The sequence below is a fragment of the Aythya marila genome (genome assembly GCF_965140915.1).
Source record: "Aythya marila genome assembly, chromosome: 27".
Lineage (NCBI taxonomy): Eukaryota > Metazoa > Chordata > Aves > Anseriformes > Anatidae > Aythya > Aythya marila.
The window spans coordinates 4773691-4798289 of NC_139068.1; the positions used below are offsets into that span (position 1 = coordinate 4773691).

Here is a 24599-nt window from a genome sequence, read left to right on the forward strand (position 1 = left end):
GATCAATGAGCAGCATAACATAGGCAAGGACCTGAGCACAAGCAGAGCTATGAAATGGTAACTACCCAAATGTAAGGATTTTCACCCAGCTCCTCTGTGTGGGGCACAGCCACAGAAGAGAAGTGTGAGAGAGCAGTGGTAAAGAGAACATAAGAAGCTTTTTCTTCTCCCATAAACCCAGGTCCCACCTCCATCCTCCCGTATTCCACTGACAGAGATACAAATCAAACACACCTTTCGTGGAGCTGATCTCTATTTCAAAGAAGGCTGCTCCTGTAGGAATAAAACATCAACACTGGCGTGGGGTGGTAAACAAGGCCCTAGAAATCTTTGCCACCCAGCTTCCTTCCTTCCCTCCTTAAATACCCTGAAACAAGTATTACTACAGTAGCTCCAGTCCCATACAGTTGAGAACACTTCATGCAAAATAAGATAAAAATCAATAACAAAAATAAAAAGCAGAACACTAAAAACAATCACACACACGCAAAAAAAAAAAAAAAAAAAAAGGAAGAAAAAAAAGAAAATCAACCCAAAACCAAAACAACCAAACACCCAAACACAAAAGCCCCTCCCTGGCTACACAGGTCTGGCAATTTCGCTGTTTCTTCATCACCCCTGGGAGAGGGAAGGGCTTTGCCTAGACACAATCCAGCACACAGTCACCAGCAGTTCTCGGCTCCAGCAGATTCCCGAGGTGCCAGACCTAATCCTGCCCCAACTTGCAGGCGGTGCGTGGAAGCTGTGGGTTCCTCTCTTGGTCACCAGGTGAGCGAAAGAAGAGGCAGGCCCTGAGGAGCTGCCCAGGATTGCCTGGGTGCGGAGAAGGCAGTGCGTGGCAGCCAGCGCTCGCCACGTAACTAAAGTTTCTGCAGATCTGTGAAACATTCCCAGGATTTCTGCTGTCTTTGCCTGACCTACAGCAGCAAAGAGGGCAAAAAACGACCACAGAATCGAAATCCAACACTCCTGTGAGGTTACTGACTAACTACTACACAGACACTGCTCCGTCATCCGGCACAGGGCTAAGCGTGCTCCTGGCTAACTATGGGAGACTCAAAGGGCACCGCGGGGGAGACAAAACCTTCCAGGTTTCTGTGGTGCCTCCCTCGATTCCTATGACTAGACAACATCTACAATAACCCACGGACTTCCCACAGGCCCCAGAGGGCACTGGTCCCAGCATGCTCCAAATGTTCTTTAATCTGCCCAAGGATGGCAAGCTGGGACCTGTACCCTTCAAAAAGAACATGGCTCATCTGACACAGAGCAGGACATCTCTGGGGACTGTTTCCCAATAAAAGAGAGAAGGGGAAAAAAAAAAAAAAGAAAAAAACACCCAAGAGCAACTGCGATTTGCTCCATTTAATTTCAATTAACTGCAGCCCTTAGAGGCTGGGAGAGATGCCAATCTAGCAGTCAGTTGGCCATCCCCACGGGGACGACTCATTTCTCAAATGCCCCCTTCCCAACCAGGCCTTTGCTCTCAGCTTGAAGAAGTTTTAACAAGTCATTAAATCCCACTGCGTTAAACTAATAAGAACTTTGAAACCTGCAGTTCTTTTTTTCCTCTGGAGGATGTGACTGAACAGTGGAAAGGGCACGCGGTCAGGGAAGCACCCTTCTCTGCAGTGGGGCGGCTGCTACCTCTGGAAGCTCCTGACAGTGACCAGTGTTACTGGCTCCTGTTAGAAAGACACAAAATTGTTAGGGCTGGGAGAGAGGATGAGGAGCGACTGATGTCCTCAGCGTGCTGGAACCTCTCCTCCCTCTCTAGGTGGGGAAACAGGCAGCTTATTCCGCAAAAGGCAAGTGGTTCCCTAAAAAACTACTGAAAAAAAATGCAAAGGCTGCTTAGTCCCTTCCCCTAGAAAACGGTAAAAATGTTGGAGACGGTGTGGCAGCAGGGAGGCTGGGAAGGCAGCACAGGGACAGCTGCAGTCTCTGGACCACGCCACAGCCATGGCAGGGTCCAGAGAGGCCTGGCTGTGGCTTGTAGATCCTCCCTGCGGAGGATTCAGGAGCTCGGATCCTCTCTGCCCTCCATCTGGGTGTTCAAGGGGCAGTGAAGTGGCTGCGGCTGGTCTCCACGCTGTCCAGGCAGCTGCTGGTATGGTGGCATATCCTGCCTGAACAGGCCTCGAGGCTGTTCTGTGACCGTAATTGCTGTCAGCGACCAGTCCCAGCTCAGGCTCCCCTCCTCCGGAGGCGTCTCCTCCGAGCATGCTGCTGCTCAGTTGCTCTCCAGCAGCTTGGCTAGTCCCTGACGGATCTCACTGAGCTCAAATATCTTCACATCCATTATCTCCGCCACCTTGGTGACTTCATTCTGCACCTTCTCCCTCTCCGCCAGGGTCTCCGCCAGCGTCTGCTCGGCCAGGTGAAGGCGCCGCTCCAGCTCTGCATTGCGAGCCTCCAACTCCTGCCAAAGGACACGAGTGCAGTGAGGGGGCTGCCCCAGCACCAATACCTGCTGCTCACGGACCAGCACGCTTATCTCCACCGAACAGCTCCACCAGCACCCCAGCACAAGGCTGCCCACACCCAGCCACCCCAGGACTGCAGCAGCTCTCTCACAGGGGGTCCTCCCTATCCTCAGCCACAGCACCCCAGTAAACACGTGCATGTGAGCGTGTGTCCCTCAAACCCAGGCATCTATATATCTGTGGTTTGAAGAGGTCCTCCCCAGACACCTATCATCTCCAGGTCTGATGGCATTTGATGTTTGTGGATATTATCCTTCCATGAAAACCAGTGCCTCGGTATGGGGCTGAGCCCCATAGCAGATCCCCTCGCTCAGTAGCTCGGAGATAAGCACGCACAGGCACTGCCCCCAGAGACGGCACAACAGATCGTGCTTCCATCTGTGCCCTTGCCCTGAGGTGCAGAGCAGCTTGCATCCCTCCTGCCTGCCAGATCGAGCCACAGCTCTTCTTCCCTAGCCATCCCTGGCCATCCAGCAAGCTGAGCAGGACTTGAGAGAGGTAGAGGGTTACAGGACACCACCATCCCTCCCAGTCCCATGTCAGGGGCTACTGCAAGTGCCAGAGGAGAGTACGTGCAGGCTGGATTTGCTACTGCCTGCTTCTGGTGCCCCACGTTGTATCTCTGAAGGACACAGTTTGGGTGGAGGAAGGCAGAGACATGGGCAAGGACCAGTCCTCATCATCCTGAAGCAAGAGAGGCATGGCAGCTCTGCAGCATTCAGTCTTTGGCTCAAAGGAGAAATGGGGACAGGTCCCTCTAATCCGGGTGCAGAGGTGTCCCCAGATCTGCCATCCTTACCTGAAGCTTCTGCAGGGTCTCCTCACGCTCACCCTCTGCTTCCCATCGACCACACTTCTGGCTTTTTAGCATCTGAATCTCCTAAAACACAGAGAGGAAAAGCATCACACCAGATCCACCCCTGTCCCAGCAGGGCCACCTCCCACCGCAGACCCCAGAAAAAGCCCCTTCTTTTGCTCCATGGATCACCTAATCACACTCAGCTCCAAATTTTGACTTCCTTATACCTCCCTTTATGACCTCAATATCCCATCCCAGGCTCATGGGGGTTCTGCTCATCTGCTGGGTCAACACTCTGCACCATTTTGTCCGAGGGTTTTACCTCTACCCCAAGTAGATCTGGGGTGGGGCAAGAGATCTCTTCAAAGAAGAAGAACCCCAAAACACGTGCCAACCCCAAAGCACCTGCCTGCCCCAATCTCTGCTGCGTGGCTCCAAGCCTAAGGCTCTGGTCACACATCCTACTGAAGCACAGCTACCAGAGAGTCAACAGCTGTGCAAAGCAGGGAGATTCTCTACACATCTCCCTTCCTTCACAGCCTCTGTAATTAAAACTCAGCGTTAAATCATTAATTTAAATGCACTGAAAGCAAGAAGCAATTACTCCACTAGAAGCTAACTACAGTTGAAGATGGTTGAGAGGGGAAGGGATAAGACAGCCCTGTCGTTTGTGCACTGGCTGAGACTCTGTGCTCAAGACCCTTTGCACGGGAAACTCCCAGCACTTCACTCACACTCAGATTTGTCTCTCTGGGGAGAAGAAATCACTGAGGGGGCTGTGCTGGCTTATGGAAGCTCCTGGCTTGCATGGACATCTTGTGCAGGAGCATGAGGTGCCCTCAGATCTCAGACAAGCTATAAAAGACAGGGTGTTGGTGACTGACAGCCCACCCAGATTCAGGTTTTCCTCCGCTTTGAGGGAGTATTACCTCGTCTTTAGCCTTGATCAGTAGTTCCAGCTCCTCCAGGGTTTGGCTCAGCTCTTCCTTGTTGTTCTCGCTGGAGGAATCATGAGCCCCCTGCGACTCCAGTTCTGCTACCTGCACAGAAGCAAGGAAGGCTCAGAGATACAGAAGTGTCCCAATGTCTTATCACCAACAGTCATTCTCTCTCACATTTTGGCTTTCTTGCAAATCCAACTGGGCTTTCACAACAGGGTAGCAGCTTCCCTCCTGTGGTTGTTAGGAAAAAATTTCCCTCCTCCTGCTCTGCATAGACCGTGCACAGAAACGCACTGCAGCAAAACTCTGCCTAGAGACTCTGTCTCTGTTTCCTTCTGCAGTTTTGCACTTCCAGCAAGTCCTGACTGGCTTCAGCTCAAGCACATGAGCCTACAACCCACAGCTATGGCCAGGTCCAGCACCATTTACATCCCCAGGCGGATATTGCTGAAGGCAAGGGAGTTACTGCAGTTCAACCAGAGCAGAGCTGGCAGGAAGGGTTTGCCCAAGAGTGCTCCCCGTTCCTGAAAAATTCAGCCCAGTGGCTTACATTATTCATGACAAGGATTCATTTTTAAAGGCTCGTCAGAAGGTCTGGAGCAGCTGTTGATGAGGCCCAAGCTCTCACAAGGCTTGCAGTGAGCTCTCCAAGCAGAGCTCCAGTGCTGGGTGTTTTCACACAGACAGACCCTGAACCCCTGGTGTGACACGAATCCCGCACTAGGATTCCTGTAACTGTGACTACAAGATGTGAAGCTCACGTGGCCATGGCCAGAATCAACCAGCTCTGGTCCCCAAATGCCCTGGTTTAGAGACAAAAATCTAGATGTTTCACTGAGCTCCGGTTTATTCTGTGATTCTATAAAGTTCACAGTGGCTGCCCCTTGCCCAAGCCCCAAGAAAGCCTCACTCCTAACCCCTGGCTGTGAGAACAGCCACCAAACAATTGAGAATGTGTGAAGCAACGGCAGGGAACTGGAAGCTTGTCTCAGCCAGCCCCCAAAATGCACACTTACGTACGCACAGCCAAGACCTATGCCATGCCTAGGGCAGGCTTCTGCTGCAGAGGAGAAAAAAAATGTTCTGCTCAACTTTTACTGCCTGACTCCAGCTCTGAGAATTAGCAACGGGCACAGTGAATCCTGGGGGACAGTTGTTTGCTGCACAGACTGGCCACACAACAGCCATCAAGTGGAAACAGCTGTTAATTGCTCTAATCCCTGCTGTCTTTATAATGTGCAATCTAGAAGTCAAATGGTTTTATGCTTCTTTTTCCAGGGCTCTGGAGTCCTTTCGCAGCTGAACTCCAACTGTCCTAACACCCTCTCCCAGATACACTGCTGCCCTCCCCCTAAATAAAATCCAGCTGTGTGACTGTCAGTGCTCTGTCCAGATACACACAGGGCTCCTCAGTTGATCTGTGACCTCTCTGACATTACGTGGGTCAAATGATCCCATTATTCCAACCGAACAAGGGCTCGTTTGTACTGTGCCACACGGGTTTTGTGATGTTGCAGCTTGGATTCCAGCTAATTATAGCAGATAGAGCAATGTCCATCCTTCCTGCCAGCAGCCAAAAGACTGCCCTGGTGTCCAGCTCTAGGGAAGCATGGTCCTCACCCAGTAGTGCTGGCACCTAGGAACTACCCCCAGAAAATCTGAAGGGAAGCTGGCAATTTGACTCTGGGGTCTGGTTTCTTCCCTTTATCTGCAGGGACTCCGCACAGCCCCAGCTTGCTCTGCAGAAAACGGGAGCTCTTCGGAGAGGTCCCTTGTTATGCGGCCTTATTTTTTGGCATGTTTCCCTGCCAGGCGCATGCAGCATCCTGGATCTGAATCCTGTCTCCTGCTGACACTCAGGGAACCTCAGGGGAGAACAGGGTCAAGGGCACCATCTGGCTCTGGGACAGGGTTTCCTCGGATCTGCTCTGCAAGGGCCCTGCAGCGCTCACCCGTTGCCGCAGTGTTTCCGTCTCCTCCTGATAGGCAGCCAGCTGCTTCTTCCACTGGTCCACGTTGGCGTTGGCTTCATGGAGAGCAGCCACGAGTTTGTTGTTGTTGTCCTGGAGACTGAAGAATTCAGCCTCCCACTGGACCTCACTCACCGAGCTGTGTAAGCGAACAGGGGGGTGCGCAGGACAGTGTGAGGGTCTCAGTGTAAAGGTTTTGTTCCCTCTCCTCCCTCCCCGCAGTGCAAACATGCACTGAAACCATGCTCCTGGAGGTGCTCCCTCTTCCTGCACAGCTTTCTATTTGACTTTCGTCTTGATTCCCAAATTTAAATGCTTCCTCCAGCCCTTGAATCTACTTCTCTTTCCTTTATCCCCACATAATATTCACTTTCGAGGCAACACGTGCTTTCCTGAAACTGCAGAAACCACACTGTGAGATTAATGGGGCAGGAGGGGAGATACAGCTACTAGAAAAGGGTTCTGCCACATAGGATTGTGAATCCATTTTTAAACCCTTGTTGGATCCAAGTTTGCTTTGAACGCAACCCTACCACCCTAGACTCAGAAGGTAGCGCAGGACTCTTGCTTTTAACTTAAAAATATTCTAAGTGTTCAGCTCCCAGCTCAGCAGGAGCCACAGGGCAGAATCTAGCCCTGAGTCTTTTGAACAGACAAAGACAGGAAGCAGCAGGGATGTTGCTGGAATCATCAGGGGAATTAACACAAATGCAGCCCTAGGCCAGCTGGAAAAGTGTGAACATCTTCTGGTATCACAGACTACTGATCTGCAGATAACTGGCAACAACTCATCCCTGCTGCAGGCACAAAGCATTCTCCTTCCCATGCTGCAGCAACAGCAAATTTCACCTTTGAAATGAGAGAACTTTCTCCCAGGGAAGAAAGGAAACTGGTAGAGTGAAGGGTTTGGGCAGACTTGGGGCATTATTTGGCTAACTCAGCAAGGAGTATTGGATTAACAACATTTGGTCTGAGGCTACTATGAGCACTGGGATGACAGGGACACGCCCCAAATCCTGCCAAAACAGAGAGTTTAGGTGTTAGGAGCAGAGAGCATTCTTGACAGCCTCACCCTTCTGAAAGCATCTTCTTCAGCCGCTCCTTTTCTGTGCTTATCTCAACGTCGGCACTTTGGCTGCGGAATAGTTTGTCTTCTCCTGGTCCATTGGAGCTGATGATGGGGCTGGGAAGTACCTGAGGGGTGAGGAAGAGGAGGTTATCTTACGGCAGTGAAGACGAGCCATGTGGCCACAAGGTCCCTGTAAACTCATTCATGGCCTGGGTTCACAGATCTAGTTCTTATAACACTTGTGAGAGACCTTGGCTTTCAATCCTAGCTCCTAGGAGGAGGTGTGCTCAACATCTACATGACAAGGTGTGGCAAAGACCCTCACGTATGGCTCAGCAGCACCAGTCGTGGTATAATTATAACTTCAGAAGCTGTGTGGACACAGGGCTTTCTCTTGGATAGGTAAGCCAGTGTCTGTCCTGCTCAGCTCTTCTCCAGCAGCTGCCCTGTTCTGCTGCTACGTCCTCCCTTTCCCTGTCTCCATGCCATGCTGGGGCAGCGATCCCAGTGCACAGACACCCTGAGCAGGTGGGCTCACAGCTTGCACACACCAGCTATTTTTCCTTCCCAACTTGAGGTACTGAATTCTCTGGCCCCGAGCTTCCCCCTGACAAATGTCAGAGACGTTGCAGCCTGTAACGCAAGTCCCACGGCTGTGCCCGACACACCAAGCTGCTCAAGTCGGCTCTTGCAGGGTTTTGCTGAATTCCTAAGGGGATTTTCTTGCAGTTTCTCAGAGCAGTGGAAAGACTTAAACTCTAAAGACAGACCTGCTTTGCCACCTGGGTTCACTTGCAACTCCAGCTTCTATACCTTGATTTAAGATACAGCTCTGTATTCCTGCGTACATCAGGGCTAGCAGAGACAATTCACCCTCCCAGGCTGGAAGGAACTCAGAGCAGAGCAGAGATGAATACACAGAAACCAAAGCAAACTTTATATCCACAGGTCCCTCCAGAATACCCTTCCTTCACGGCCTCCTCTCACAGCAGGGAAGAAACTTGGCACAAACAGGGCAAACTGAGCTATAAAAAGACTCCCTGAGCAATGAGCCTCTGGGATCCTAAGTTGAGGGCTGTGAGACCAGGTGGCTGGTGAGCCTGCTGGAGCTGATAGGTAGCCCTTACACGCCTGGGGTAAGGACAGCCACCTGCCTTTGGAGTCATCTGACATCTATAAATAGAGCCAGACGGGGCCACGAGATGTATTGAACACCAGCTTCAAGAAACCTTCCAGAGAGCGATCAAGAAGCGAGACCTGCAAAACCCTGCCTCACCTTGCTAGGTGCTAGAGGATAACAGAGAGCTGCTGGCCTGGGATTTCCACAGCTCTGGAAGTCTGAAGCCTAAATAAACTAGCGCAGATGCAGAAAATCAGAGAGCTCTGATTTAATTTCAGCAGACAGATCCGCTCTGTGCTCACTCGCAAACAGAAACACAATCAATTATTCAAGGGTGAAGCTCCTGTTTGAAGCTCTATTAATGCAGAGACTGAAAATCAGCAGCGGGACGGCAGCAGAAGGGCTGCTGGGCTGATGTGTACGGGCTGGGAGAGGCAGGACAAGGTCCACGTGCCCACAAGGCAGGGGACACTGTGTGTGTCACCGTGTCGGCATCCTGGCTGCCAGATGGCTGCAGGCAGGGGTTTTGCATCCTTGTGTGTGAGCTCTCGTGTGGAGAGAAGGGGTAGGAAGGGAAGAGCGATCATGGGCTCGGTTGTGGCAGTTTTAGCACTGCTGAGTCAAGTACAAAGGACAAATTGAGCCTTAGCCCATCTACCAGAGCAGTGTTTAACACTTTCTGACCACCTCATCCCTTCTGTTGCAAGCTGCCAGAGGTGCTGGACGTGTCTGTTGGGACACCTGATGTGTTCTGCCTGGTACAAACAGGACAAGAAGGAGTTTCTCCACTCCCAGCCCGTCTCCCAGCCAGGAGAGCTCTCCAGGCTGCAGCTGGCTGTGAATCTGTCTTGGGCAGTTATTACTGACCAGGGAGTGCTTTACCTAAAAGTTTGGTTGTGCTGTGACTGCTTTGTCCTACTCCCTTCTTCATTTGCCACCCATTAGGATGGGGTCGAGTTAGTGGGAGCCATCAGCAAGGCAGATTTTCCCCATTTTTCCACCCCAGGCAACATTTCCAGTCTCCGCAGAGCCACCGCCTCCACCTCCCTCTCTTCACTGCAGGCCAAGGTACTGTTCGCACTCCCTCCTCCTCCTCTGCTGCCATTCCATCTGTACTCAACCCAGAGAACGCAGAGTCCTCCATCCTACAGCTCCTCTCCTACTGCCAGGAGCTCGGGGAAACACACAGCAAACCTCTGGAGCACACTATTTGGGAGGGCAACTTCACCCTCAACGCTGAAAAGCTGCACCAGGAGAAAAAGACGGGAAGGCTTCTCCACCACTTATCCCCTCCTCTCCACCCTACTGCTGCTGGAGTTGATTTAGTTATCCAGGGAGACGGGTAAAAATTGCAAGCGTGACACGTGTGAGAATGATATGTGATGGGCTTAAGCTTTCTGGCTTGGTCTCCTGGGGAAAAGAAAATTGAATGACTGGCTGTCACGCCTGCAGCTCTACCTTCGTGGAGAGTTCCTGAGGTAGGGGAGAGTGAGTTCTGCTCTCACAGCACAGCTCCTTCTCTTCCACAGTGGGAACAGGACAGAAATGGAAATAGTCTAGCAAGGACTTCTCAGTCAGCAGTGCTAAGAAGTCTCTGTATCTCCACAGACCCCCATGGACAACATCACCACCATCCAGAAACGGCTGGGAGAAGAACCCCTCTGCAGCAACCCCCAAAAATAAACAAAAAAATGCTGGAAATGCCTTGCATCTTCCTTCCTACAATCTTCAGCCAGGCAACAAACACACGCCCCTGCATGCTGCTTGCTTGTTATTGTCACGCTGAGCCCTGGGAGAGCCATTCTAAAGAAAACAAAATCAAAACCCACCACCAGCAAAATACCCCAAACCTCTTCCAGCACGGCTTTACCAGACATCAAATGATTACGATAGTTTAACTGTCAAAGAGGGAGGACTGTAAACCCTCCCAGGAGCTCCACTTAAGCACTATTTAATCCACTTCATGTGCTTCAGTAGAGTGACCTCAGGGCCACAGATGTCATCGAAATGTGAATCTCCAACCTCAGTGTCTGTCGAGAACGCCCTCAGGCAGAAAAGGATGAAGGATAGAAGCATACACAAGTTACCAGAGATCAGCGCAGGGACCATTTTCCCTAGCAGTGAGCTTTGCCCATGCCTGGTTCTGAGCATTACCTGGTGAGATGTGATGTTCAGGGCAGGATTGGTCAGCTCTGTTTTGTCCTGGGACTTCTCCCTTGCCAAGCGGGCTGCTTCTTTCACTTCCTGGAACTTCTCTGCAAACTAGAGGGGAGCGGAAAAGTCACTCTGCTGCTGAACTGAAATGCGGAACAAACTAGAATCGATGTTTGGGTCACTCCTCCTCCCTTTGCTACTTCACTCAACGTGCTTTCTACTTTCTCTTCAATTAATAATAAAATTGAGGGAATAGCCCCCGCCTGCCACTACCCACAGCACTGAAAACTGTGGGATTAGCTAAGTAGAGATGACAAAAATTGAGCCCTAAATCCAAATTCATGTTGTGACATCCAGGACACTGCAAATATTCCTTTAAAGCATTTCCTGGCATCGTGCATCGGACTTTAGCACAGTGGGAACAGCACTACATCTAAAGACCCTAAAATCTTTTCTCCTCATGGGTTTCAGGGACATTCACCCTGCTGGGATCAGGGCTCTGGCAGCACCTGCCACGTTACCTGGGAGAGGTGCTGCTCCGAAGCAAAGCCCAGTCCATAGACCGTGTTAGCTCGGCTGTCTGCCCATTGCCCAAATTTCTGAGACGTCTTCGTGAAGGTCATGTTGGGGGTGATAGTGCTGTTGATGATTGCCTGTGGAGAGAGGCAAAAGTGAGTCAGAGAAATCTCCACGCTGCTGCCTCAGAATGATGGTGTGGGATTGACCACCATAGTGACTATGCACTGTAGGGACTGGGGGTAGAAGCCCTGCTTTTACTGTATAAAACAGCAATTCAGGGTTCTGGTGACCAGAAGTCTTTCTAGCCTAGCTTTGTGACATGAGCAAATATAAATCTTCTTGTCTACTGAAGGAAAATGGAAAAAAAAAAAAAAAGAAAAAAAAAGAAAAAAGCTTAAGTATCACAAGCTTCATTGGGCCTTCATTGCTAGAAGAGAAGAGACGAGACAGAGTGTCTCTGGGGACTGAAAAACTTTCTGATGTTCTCCATTTTCATAGCAAGTAAGGGAAAAAAAAGGAAAAGGCTTAAACTGCACTTAGGACTAGCTATTACGAAAGACTCTTGGTTAGCGTAGCAACAAAATAAACTGCCTAGGAAGATTGCTGAATATCTGCCTTCAGGAGCAAGTCAGAAAAATGTCTGTCAAGAAAAATTTAGGGAGAGTTAAGCTTGTCTTGGGGTGGTGACAGAACAAACTGCCTCTGAGAGTCCCTCAGCCTTTGTCCATTCTGTCTACAGGGTCAGATTTAACAAAGGGTCAAGACTCTTAGAAAAATCTCATGTTTTGCATGCTCAGAGATAGGGAGGGCAGGGAGAGAGGAGTGGAGGAGGAGGACATCAGACCCTATGGCACACTTTCCATCAGCACAGAGTCAACTCTCCAACACTAAATACGCTTGAGCATGGAAACAGTGCTTTATCTTCCATTCCTTGCAGTGGGAATGCTAGCATGTGCCCCATGCTGAGAACTGGCCAGCTTGACACAGTAAACATCAATTGCAGAACAGATTTTGGCTAGAGACAAACTTGTTTTCAAACTGTGTGCTGCTCTCAGCAGACACTCCCTACCTTGGTGCCCCCCACGCTGATGATCCGGTACACGTTGCGTGTGGCATCGTAGAAATAGGAGACGGTCAAAGCGTGCTTGCTGGCGGGGATCCAGTTCCGTTTGGTGGCGGGATCGATCTGGAAAACATGGGCCCTGGTGCTGAAGATTGGCTGCTCCCTGCAAGAGAGATGAACGGAGCCGTGAGGGCAGAGGGAAAGCTGAGCAATGGGAGAGGTGGATTGAAATTCTAGCACCCGCATTGCATTATGCGATGCCAGGGACACTTCTGCTGTTTGCTTCCACTCCAGGGATCCGTGACATAGGTGCTGAGCACTGCAGCTCCCACAGACCCAGATCTCTCAAACAGCCTTGTGCTGATATCTTCTAGTGTCCCTCCTTATCAGGGGAGTCATGACCAAAGCTCCCCATCACTCCTGTAAGTGGATGGGTGGATGGATGGAGGATGGGTTTGTGGGTTCGGGGTGTGAGCACAAGAAGTGCCTTCCCCTCAGCACAGCTCTTCCTCCCTTGACTCACGCTTGGGAAGCGCATCCTGCAGCAAGAGGTCACGCTGCAGGATTAAAAGCGAGTCACTTAAGAATGAATTAGAGGAAACACTTCACCACACAATGTGCAGCTGCTGTGTGAAAGCACCGAACCAAGCACTGCCTGCATTTTGTAACCAGTGGTGTCTAAGCCGAACTAAGGAGTCGAATCCCAGGCACCAGGATGTAACTTGAGCATTTCAAGAGGCAGGAAGGAATGTTTCCGTGACACAACAGCCCAGGTGCACCAGCCTATGGGGTCTCCATTTGCCTTTGGTTAAAACCCAAGGCACTGGTCATTTCCACACTCTATTTACAGCCAACGAAGCCTGATGGGATTGGATACATCCCATAACCCCCTCCCTGGGCTCAACAGCTGCAAACAAAGCACAGTCACAATCGTGCGACATGTGAGCCCCTGAAATCCACAAATTTCTATTTCCAGCCCCTTTCAAGTCCTCACAGCTGCAGTGAGCAGAACGAAGATGCCAGTACCCGGTGTTTTCTGTAGGCATCACCAAAACTTAGGAAAAAAAATGAAATATTCCCTTCTCCCTCCCAGCTTCCAGCCTTGTCCCCAGGCTGCAGTCCTGACTCAGATCGCTTGCTCAGGAGCAGACTGCGTAAAGGTCTAAACCAGCCCCTCCTGGGCATCCTCGCTGGCTGGTTTTATTCAGCCACAGTCTGATTTTCAAATGAGACTCAAATTCTCTGGGCTCCACTAACAGAAACCGTGTTTTACATTGATCATGACTTATCCTTCAAGACACAAGACACAGAGTTAGGGAAAATTAATGTCCCTGCATCTTGACCCCCAAGTCCTGGTCTAGTGTCAGAAAGAAAAAGGAGGGACATTACTTAGTTGTTGACATTTGTTAGTAAGCGTAAGACAGACTACAGGCCAAGGGGGTTAGTGCACGTCTCTCCTCCAGCAGCCTCCTTTTCAGGTCTCCTAGCTGGATTGAGGCTCCTTTTTGGTTTTGCCTCCAGAGTGATTCATTTCCTAGCGAAGGAGAAATTCAGCTGTTATTTATCACGCAGAGCACAGACAGAGCGTTCAACCAGGCAGCACTTAAGGGGTTCGTTTGTCCCAAGCTTGCAGAGCTTGTAATTCGTAACGATCTCTCATCACTAAATAAGTTTTCTTTCCCTGTCATGGCAGATAATTGGGTGAGCCGTGTAACTGGAGCAAATCCCTTTGGCAGCAGGAGCCGGCTGTTGGGAGAGGGCCACGGAGGAGCCTGGAAGGCTCTAACGTTTCCAGTCACACGCACGTGATGCTGGCTGCAGTGACACCGTGACGGAAAACCCTCCTCACATCACCCCTCGCACGCACAGCAGTTATTCCTGTGCTCGCTCCTCAGTGGTGAGCTCCATGCCCAGCGTCAGTGGAAAGTCTCCTGCTGACTGCAGCAGGTTTGGGACCGTGTGGTGCATGGGACAGCCCCTGCTACACGCCCTGACAGATCTCCAGGGATAACCTTCTCTGCCTGCAGTCTTGGTGCTGCAGCAGGACCTGGGAATTCACCCAGTGCATGCAGCACAGAGCCAGGCACAACCTGAGGAACCCCTGCGGCTGCCCTGTGCTGTCCCCCAGCAAGACGCAGGCAGCTGCCTGCTCATTTGCTTTGTAAAGTAGTCTCTGCAGTGAGGGGTCCCCACCCTGCTCTGCTCTGCCTCTACCATCGGGACCACAGGTCTCAAAAAGAGAAAGGAAGCAGAGGGGTAAGAAGATGAATTTGCAACCCGAAGGCTGCCAGATCCCTTACCCTCTCTGCTTGGCCTACCTCTGAGCCTTTCGATACATGGAAATCCCTCTGCCTTCCTCCTGGTCAGTCCAGGACAGGGGGCACCCTGCTGCCTGCTGTCTCATAATCAGTGTAACCACAAAAGCCAGCATTGCCTTCCTTCTGAGCACCAGGAATAGAAAACAAATAGTTCTGGAAGGTCTATCAGACAGAGCAGCTCGTCTTCACAGGGTTTTGCTTATGTTTTTTCTACTTGCATGAGGCTGGCTTGGCTCTTGGCTGCCTGCTCATGTAGCTCACAGCCCTTGGGCATGAGGTCTTTTCCCCTGGTCTCAGGTACACCAAGAGATGTGCCAGGTACGTTGAAATATGCACTGTTGCTGGTGTCAGTGGGGAAGGGCGCTCCACTTTTCATGTCCTTACATAATCGCTGCTGTCTTCGATGCTCCTCGTATGCTTGTTCATGCCTTGTGGTCTTCCCTGGAGCAACAAAGCTTCACGCTGTCTCCGAGAGGTCTTTCCCTTCCAGTTAGAAATGCGAAAGTCTCCCAGACTCCACGAGCAGGCTGGCTGCCAGCCACACCAGATGTGCTTCGCTTCCAGCAGAACGCAAACTGGCAGCAACAGCAGCAGGGCATGTCTGCAGCCTCACCTGCCTGCTTGGTGCCAGGGCAGGAACTCCTGCACCTGTCTGCCTCTGAGGGAAGCAAAACAAGAAGAATTTCAGAAGATTCTGCGATGTCTCCCCTTTCCTCACTGCAAATGGGAATAGTCGCTGCCACCTTGCACACCCCTGATAACGGGGGCTGAAGATTGCTCCATGAGGGCAGCCCATCATTGCCTTCTCCCAGCTGCCTTAGAAAGGTGTGGTATTTTTTTATTTTTATTTTTTAATCCAGTAAAATGACACAAAATGTATCTAGCTAGTACATGAATCTATTGCAGAGGATGCTGGCTAGCACGTTAGCCTTCCTTTCGCTGCTCACATACTTGTCTGACAAGGTTAGAGCAAACACTACACAACAAAAGCTCTCCCAGGGTCTAAGCGGTGGAACACAAGAAAAACAGACAGTGAGTAGGCAGCAGTGCAAGCCAAGAGGGAAGAAAACCAAGGAATTGAGACTCCACTGATGTGAGAATATGGGATGTGAGCTCTGGGGAGGTCCTGATGACAGAGCCTGTGACGTTTGCAAATCTCAGGGCACGTCTCTAACAGGGTACAAACGAAAAAGGCTCTGCCTCACCCTTTCTATGTTCCTCAGCAGCAGAACCACGGCAGGATCAGACACAGCTCAGCACAGCTGAGTGGATTAGCAAGGAGGGGACGCAGGCAAGACCAAGTGGCACTGGAATAGGTGCTGGAGGAAGTTCAGAGCAGGGAAAGAGCCGGTGCTGAAAGACATCTGAGATGCACAGCAGAGTAATGTGTGAGGAGCACCCGCCTGTTTCAGCTTGCTTCTGGCCAAGCTGCTGACCTCCTGTTTCCAAAAACACTACAAAGCATTTAAAAATAGTCTTGAAAGTGCACAGGATTCAAACTGTCATGTTCTCTCTCCCTCCACAGCCCTCTTTCCCCTGTGTTTTAAGGGTGTATGCTGCATACGCCACGCATCCTCAACTGCTGACTCTTCTTTTCCTGCTCCCAGCCAGGAGTCCCCGTAACAACGTGGACATACCAGTGGAAAGGGCACGTGTAAATAAACCCACTTACATCCCCCAGGGCTGTCCTTCATAGATAATTAAGAAAAAGCGAATCAAATGAGTGATAAGACAAAGATCTGGCGGAGATGCACACACAATCAGCAAGTGTCTGATGGCAACTGGAAAGGATCCAGGTCTCCACTCTGCCAGCATTTGTACCCAGCCCTGGGGAAAGGGTAAAATCTAAGAGTCCCACACCCCACAGATAGCTTAGAAGTAAATTTCCCCCAAGTGAAAGGTCCCCCAACACTCCAGCAGCAGGCTCCCAGCCACCAGGCTAAACCAAACAGCTAAACCCAAAAATGGAGACATAATTTAATGAATCCATCTATTCCTTACGTGTTCCTTACAACAGCAAAGCACCTGGCTCTGGGATGCTGCCTCCTCTTGCTGATTCTCCTTCAGGAGAGATGCTGGAAGGAAGTCGCTGGGTGTTTGGGAAGGATGCACAAAGAGAGGGTTTGGATCAATCGTTGCTGATCTGCTCACTGGCTGGAATCTGACTCAGTGGTCATTAAGCTGACATGCACAACTGCTCACTGGTCTCATTGCTACCTCGATTCTTATATTATCCTCATCACTACGGTATCCAAATTGATTTCTTAATGAATAGCTGCTCATTTCACCATTGCTACGAGAGCAAATCATTATTTGTCCTCTTAATTTATGGGGTCAGCGGGGTGGTGAGGACTGAGTGGGCCAGAGGGACTGAGTTCACTGCCTCCGAGCGAGGGAACTTGCCAGGTTGGGACACAACAAGGTGCTGCCAAGAGCCTGGGGGAGAACACCCTGCAAGCACTGCCTGATGCCAAGGAGGTACAGGTGGCATCAGTTCACTCCCTTGCACTCGTGCCTTGTCTTACCTGGTGGGGGAACAGCGGGCAAAGAGGTGCCAAAGACTGGAGGAGATTAAAAGCAGAGCTGCCTCTCCGATTCAGCGTAATCTGAACACATATGTCACCAGATTTATGGGCTGTCCTTGAATGTCCTGCCTGGATGCAGGCTCTTCGCAGGCCTGTGAGGCTGATCCTAAATAGGAGCTTCTGGAATAATCCAGGGCTCCTGCAGATGGAGCACGCTGGAGAATCTCCCTTGCAACAGAATGGGAGACAGAGCACCGCCAGGAGAGGCCTCTCCAAAGGGGATGGGAGCACCAGGGACTGGAACCAGCACCATCCCCTAAAGCACCTGCAGTGTGTGGGGCCACGTGGATCAGGATATCCACAGGCACCATGCTTTCCAGACCCACCACGCCGCAATATGACGATGTCTGAGCTGCAGCAGGGCCAGCCCTGCCTCACAGCCTGAATTCCACACGGGGTTCAGCCCACCGTGAGTCCCTCTGCTAGGGATGTTTTGAACAACAGGATTTCACAGAGATCTTTCTCTAATCCTCACCAGAGACATCCTCTCAAGCCAGCAGGTGAATCTAGCAGCACAAAAGAAGCAAAAAGGTGAAGAGATTTTGTGCTTAAGCCACAGGAGACACAGACCGGGCTGGAAACCGGGCACGTTCCCCACTGCAGCCTCCAGCCCCGAGATAAAGGTGTAAAATCCCACGAGGAAACATCTCCCGCTTTAAGGAATAGCCCAGGTTAGAAGAGGGGACGGCCAGCCTCTGAAAGAGCTGCTCAGCCAAACATTTATCTCCATGCCTGAATTTCAATAGCGCCGTGGCAGCTCCGCGTGTTCCCTTCTCTTCACCACACCCCCGACTTCAGCTGCCTGGTGGGCTCCTCACACAGCGCAGCCTTCTCGGAGAAGCAATGTTTTGTTGCTTTGACTTTCTTGGGGTATTTCCAAGGCAAACACCACCTCTTCAGGAAAATCCTATTTGACAGTTACAGGCTCGCTCTCATCAGCAGGTTCCTAAACCTGAGGGTAGCTGCTAACTGCAGCCCTCCTGCCAGACCTCTTTGAAAGGAAAAGGGCAAGAGGAAGAAATCTTTTTTCCTTTTCATTTATTTTTTTCTTTAAACACTGTTTGGTTTAGATCTTTTATGGCATCCAGCAATGTCTTTGCTCAGTAGCTTCGACGCAGGGTGTGGGGAGGGGTTTCTCTCTGACTGCACCACTGCATTTGGCTCATGCTTTGTCCTTGTTTTTCTTTTTTCTGTGCAATCTGGAGGATTTTTCCTACTGAGAACCTTTTATTTCTTGTCCTCAGTAATTGTAGCCTCACAATCCTGTCTACCCACCTGAAACATGCCCATTTGGTTAGCTGAATTACTTATTACCTCCTGCTCACTTGCCCCATTGCTGCATGACCAGAAAGAAACCTTGTTGTGTGTGCTTGGGAGGGGGAAGCTTTTAGGATCACCGTTCCCCAAACGGATCCTGTTTCCATCCTGTTTTCAATTCGAAAGGCATGTGACAAGGGGGCAGGATTGAATCCTAGACACAAATGTCACCTATAGATCTTTAAGAGAGATTTGGAGGGCAAGTCCAAGTTCGAAGCACTCCAGAGACACAAATATTGCAAACTTCCAAGGTTTAGGAATAAGCAATTTAGGCACTTGAGGCAGCAGCTGGAATGTGCTGAGCTCCATGCTCACAAACTGCATTTGCCTTGGTGTTCCTGGATGGGGTTTGGTCAAGGGCACCTCTAGAAGTTCACGTGTGACTCCTCTCTCACTGCAGCTTCTCATTGCAGGGACACTCATTTACCTGTCAGAGAAAGGAGCCTCTTGGCATTCAGATGCAGGCAGGGGAATCATTTTAAACACCTCACTGTACACCTAGGCAGTCTGTTGTCCCCCTTCATCTAAAAAAAAATAATCAAAAACACCAGCTGAGAAATCTCAAAGGACCAGATCAGCAGAATCATTTGTTTCTGTGACCCCTGGGCACAACAACGCTCAGCCACAAGGGTAGGGAAGGGCTTTGGGGTGTGCTACTCCTGCTGCCAGGAGCACGATACCTTCAAGAGCACAGAGACCAAGGAATGTATTTTCACACTGCGCCCTGTGGCTGGGCTCAAAGACCCCAAAACAGAGGTGGTTTTGTGATAAAGGCCCTCTGCCAGCCACAGCAGCAGATAAGAATTTCCCAGCTGCCGTGGTGGGAACCCTCCAATTCTCGCTGCCGTCTTTCCCAAAACCCTTTCCCTCTGCAAGGGCTGGTTTCCTGGATGGGTGTCCGCAGGGCAGAGCCGAGAGGGGTACGTGAGCAGGCGAGCATGAGAGAAATGTGGCTCAGCGCTGGCGCTCAGCCCGCCGCCACGCTGAGTCAGCTGGGAGGCCGCGCTGGCTGCGTCAGGGCCGGGGCTCTTCCTTCTGTCGGATCACCAGCTCGTGAGAGAGAAACCCTACAGCACGGCACGGCCCTGGATAATTCCAGGGAGGGGGTTGCCTGGGGTGGGTTGAGGGAAAACGCGTTTCTGAGCCCAATATTTCAAAAGGCAGAACTGGAACGCAGAGGGGACAGGAGAAGCGGTCTCCTCCTCCTCCTCCTCAGCTGCTGCCTTTGTTTCCTTTTATCTTCCCTCAGCAGCCTGAAGAGCTGCTGACTGTGTGTCAACACTGTCTGGGGAAGAAGTGGGGGTTAATGGGGCTGCAAAATCAACCCCCTTCTCTTTCCCATTGCATTTCTTCTGCAAGTCCAACCCTTCCCCTCCACTGGGTGCAGCTCCCTCCAGAGCCGGTGGCAACCACAGCTCCCTACAAAGGGACACTGGGTGTTAGACACCAAACTGCAAAACCCCACTGCTTTAGGACCAAAGTTTGGGAAGGCTGGCTCGCAGCCCTTTGTTCTAACAGCCAGGGAGGTTTTCAAGCCCCCTCAGCTGCAGCTTTGCTCTCAATCTGTGCTGCATCACGTCACCTTGGGCACAACGCTGCGAGCGCCCAGGTGGGAGAGGCCAGACTTCACGGGGAAGGTTCAGCAGCGCAGCTCCAGCAGCAGGAGCTGGCTGTGGGCTGCTTTCCCCTCGGCCTCCCCCCACTCCCAAGAGATTACCCGGCAGGGTTTAGCACAGGAATGAAAAGCAGCTGCCTCCTGGCCTGCCTGCAGATAAAGGGCAGCAAAGGAATCCCAGCTGAATACGCTCCTGTCGGGATCAGCGTGGGGAATAGCGGCAAGCACACAAGGTCAGGCACAGAGAAAGGGGATCAAGGGCATTTAAAGACATAACTTGTTGTTTTTTCCCTTTCCTTTTCATTTTGTTTTGAGAACAAAAGTCTTTTTCCACCCCTTTTGGAAACCAGTCTCTATCTACAGAGCACCTCGGCTGCTGAGTACCCTGCTGCTGGGTGTCTCCAGCACAATCTGCACACTCACCCTCCCAGGACAACTGTTACTTCTGCTGCTGAGCTCAACAGCTCTTTCTTTTGACGCACTCACAGCGTTGCTGGAAGTCTGTACAATAATTACAGTTAGAAAATAGCAGAGCTGGAGTGCAGCTAGATAATTCTTTATACGTTCCTGAGAAAAAAACATGTCTGGTAATAATTAGAACCAGAGACGTGGAGATACGTATGCAATTCAAAATGCCCCTTGCCTGCGACACAAATTCTGCTTCTGCATCTTCATTACGAGCTACAGGACCCGTCACACTTCTAGGCACATACGCCTGCCTTCGCTCGTAGAACTCACTGAGGTCTGCTGCTATTTTCGACCTGTCCTTGCCAGAGCTCCAGGAGCAGCAGCAGCCCCTTCGACGAGGCCCATGCGAATTGCCTGCTCAGCAGAGGTCAGTGGGATGGCTGTACGGACAAGAGCGGCTGAATTCTTTGGTTGATAAACGTGACAAGTGGGTAAACTCTATCCTGATCAACTTAGAAGTTGCATCTGCTTGTGCTTCTATTTGACAGTGCGCCTAGCAGAGTCAGAGAAATAAAGTGTCCACTGAAGGCTCAGCTAGGACCTACGCTCACTTCCCTCAGGATCAAGTGTTATTGACAACAATCCTCTTCAGAGAGGAAATGCTAAACATTAATATCTACAGGGCAGTGAGTACAGAAGAGACCAGGGACAGCCTGTCCATGACAAGCAGAACACGACGTTACAAAATAAAATAAAATAAATCTAATCTGGAGGAACAAAGACCAGAATCCCTGCTTCAGGAATAACTAAGATCTACTGCCAGAACATCACGTAAAGGTGGTGTGCTTTTAATCTCTTTTGTATGAAGAGGAATCTAAATGCTGCTGAAAGCTACTTAATAACCCCATGTGATCAACGTGTGAGCAAGAAGACACTTTAACTCAGGAGTTAAGTGGAAGTAAGGAATTTTGGGTAGAAACGTCATCTCTGGCTTAACAATAGTTTTGCTACTACACCGCTACAATTACAGAGTGAAATCCAAGCAGGCTGAGATGATGACAGTGTCCAAATGTTTCTTCCACAGGAGCTGGTGGCCCTCTAAAAAAATCACGTAACTGCTGGGTGTTAGCTGTGGTTGATCCAAGAAGGATTCATCCCACAGCCCCGGGAAATAAACCAGCTAGTCCCAAACTCTGCTTGCTACACCCTTCCTGGCAGCTTTAGAAGTTTTACAGCGACTTTGTGGATCACTGGAAAAGTTACAGGAAAACAGGGACGCTTGCTGCTTTACCCTGGATCAGCACAAACTCTGCCAACTTCAAAGGATCTGTGCCACATTCACACTGCTGTCACTTTTGATTCTTTGTCTCTGCCTTTCCTGCCTCTTGAACGTGTGTTTGAATGCTCAATCATTTATCTAGACAGTCCGAGAGGAAAGTCAGCAAGAGGAAAACAAGCCTCAAAGAATTTTATTTATTTGTCTTGTAATGTCAAACCCACACATTTGGAGGGGGTTGATCAGACAGGTTTCCTACAGATCCCCAGCCACAAGGAGTTATTGCACAAGAAACTCACAACAACATGTCAGGTCCTTAAACTTACATGATTGAGACTTATAAATAGGGCATAAATTAAATACCAGGCTAAGCCCCTATTTCCATGCCAGAATTCACTGCCACATCCACACCGCATTATTTCATTCTTGGAAAATCTGAGGAGGATCATAAACTAAAGCAGCAGGGAATTTCAACCAGCCATTTATTCATTTAGAAATGCAAACAGAATCCATTTTACTGAGTGCCAAAGTCACAACAGCCAAACAAAACCTCCAACTTCCAACTTCTGGAAAAGTTTGGGAACACAGCCCAGCTCCAGTCCTCCCAGCAAGCCTCCCAGTTTGGGCTTCACACAACGTATGTATCACGAGAGGCTTCCCTTACACACGAGTTGATTTAAGAAGTTGCAGACTTGCAATTTCCTACTTTCTGACCCCTAAAATCAAAGGCGAGTCTAAACTTTAAAGCTTGCAATATGGAAAGAGAAAAAAGAAAAATAAAGAATGCAATTTAAAGCCTTGATTTCTTTTGCAGTTACCTTAAAAATAGCTCGGCTGCCATCAGTAATAAAGCGATACAAGAATAATAAACTGCCAGGCTCACCCCATCTCCGCCTGGGTGTCAGCTTCTTTCTCGCCCGTCCTTTCTTCAGCTGCCTCGGGTTCTCTCCGCGTTCTGATTTATTTCTCCCTTCCTCTTTCTTTCTCTGTCTTTCTCCGGATCCGGATGCTCTTTAAATTTCCTCCGGAATCTCACTTTGCAAGCTGCTAGTTTTGCTCTCGGCTCCAACCCCCCGGCGATCCCCGACCGTGCGGGGCAGCGAGGGCAGGGGCTGCTCGCACCCCCCCGACCCCTTCCAGCAGCAGGGGGGTCTCGGGCTCTCCCCCGGCCGCCGCGATGCCGCAGCCCCCAACGCTTTCCCCTTCTTTCTGCCTCCCAGGAGCCCTCCTTCCCTTCAGCATGGGAGGGGAGCGGCAGGATTAGGTGGTGCCTTTGCAAGCCCTTTTCAGACAAAGCCGTCTGCTCGCCTCTGCTCCCGCAGCCCTGCAAGTTCTCCCCCCAAGAGTCCAGCCAGCTCTGCCGCCCGTCCTCCTGCAGCGCGATTTCTTTGTTCTCTCTCTCTCTCTCTCTTTTTTTTTTTTTTTTTTTTCTCTCCTATCCGCTTCCTCCCCGTGCCAACTGCCCCATCTCGGTCACATTTCTCCGCTCCCTTCTCTCCAGACTTTATTCCCGGGGCCGGCTCGGCGGCACCACCTGCCGGCTACAGGCAGCCCTGCTCCAGCGTGCGGGGCTCCAGCCCTGCGCTGAGATTTTAAAATAAAATAATAATATTTAAAAAAAAAAAAAAAAAAAGTCTTCTTTTATCTTTGGCTAATCGTATTCTATCACAAACAGGCCGCTCTTTGTTGTTCCGTCTCTTGTGAAGGCGTTTGTATAAATGGTAAATTAACGTAAGGTGTGAATGTGTTTTTTATAACATAGCAAAATGCCTTGGGGAGAAGGGAGGCAGTGGGTAATTAGCACCCAGCCGCTCCTAGCGTGCTGCTGAGGTCCGAGGAGCCAATGCTGACCTTAAATGTGATGGGACCCTGGTGCTGAGCAGCAGCAGAGAGGTTCCCCTGCTCCCTCCGGGTCCTGGGATGCTGCACCGGGCCAAAGGGGGCTCCCAGCAGAGCCCTGGGAAAGAACAAAGCATGCTCTGTCTTGAAGGGATAAAAGCACTTCATCTGTTCATCAAAGAAAAGGATATGGGGTGACTTTATCACAGCCATAAAAAACTTCCTGGTAGAAAGAAAATTTATACAAGAGCACTTTTCAGTTGAGCTGGTGCAGGTATAACGAGCTGTAGGGCTGGCAGCAGAAGCTGAACAGGTCAGTCTGGGGAAGAGATATCTTTTTCATCACCAGCGTAGAGGTGCACCAGCGACCTGGCCTCCCGAAGGTGACAGAAGGCCAGCCCAGGAATGGATTTTTCTCCTGTCTGCTCCTTTTCAGCCGTAAATCCAACAACAGAGATTTGGCACGCAGCAGCTGCTCTGCCCACTGCCCACGTTGTGTTCGTGGGCAAAGCCCGAAGCACACCCACCCTGGTGTCACCACACATGAGAAGGGCACGACGGGGGCCTGGTTGTGAGCACCAGGTATTTTGTCACTTTGTTGTGACAAAAATCAAGACTGAGTGCTATCAACTGGACTGGGCAGCGTGAACCAATTCCACTGCCTGCAGTTATCCCGAGCTTTAAGCACGTTATGTCATTAGCTCAGGAGCTGTGCACGAGTGTGTGAGCGTACAGGCAGTTCTACAGGCTTTTAGAGCAGGTGTCACTGTGCAAGCTTCTCATAGAGACACGTCGAGTAATGAACCCGAAGTGTGGCTTTGGCATTTCCTCCCAGACACCTCCACCAGTACACCCAAATCCTGATGGAACACCAAAACTCCTTGTTCATTTCCCAAAAATGTTTGCTTTGCTTTAAAATACTTTGCACTACTCTAATGAAGCCTCCCATAAGCAGACTCGGTGCTGCTGAGTTATGGTGCTGCTGAATGGTCCCCATCCTCTTTACTTATCAGGACACTTTAATGGGAAGTCTTCCCAAGAGAGATTTTGTTAATCCCAGGCAGATCTGCACATTAATTTCTCTGTGCATTAATAACTTCAGAATTTGCACCAAAAAAGT

The 24599-nt window shown here is 50.5% G+C and overlaps 1 protein-coding gene across 1 annotated transcript; it reads right to left on the reverse strand.

Annotated features, from left to right (window-relative positions):
• Nucleotides 1-263: 263 nt before the first annotated feature.
• On the reverse strand, nucleotides 264-23107 carry HOMER3 (homer scaffold protein 3). Its single transcript, XM_082779843.1, has 9 exons — nucleotides 22524-23107; nucleotides 12128-12284; nucleotides 11061-11192; nucleotides 10540-10647; nucleotides 7269-7390; nucleotides 6179-6335; nucleotides 4215-4325; nucleotides 3286-3366; nucleotides 264-2422 (listed from the first exon to the last, which is right to left on the reverse strand). Exons 1-9 carry the CDS (start codon nucleotides 22526-22528, stop codon nucleotides 2234-2236), a joined length of 1062 nt encoding a protein of 353 aa, XP_082635969.1. The 5' UTR covers nucleotides 22529-23107; the 3' UTR covers nucleotides 264-2233.
• Nucleotides 23108-24599: the final 1492 nt, after the last annotated feature.

Bases quoted from the DNA above. Each gene is read 5' to 3' on its own strand.
- HOMER3 (XM_082779843.1), bottom strand. The intron at 7,391-10,539 runs GTAATGCTCAGA...CTCACCCCTCAG, and splicing joins TGAACATCACATCTCACCAG to GTACTTCCCAGCCCCATCAT. The intron at 4,326-6,178 runs GTGAGCGCTGCA...GCTTCTGTGCAG, and splicing joins CGGAAACACTGCGGCAACGG to GTAGCAGAACTGGAGTCGCA.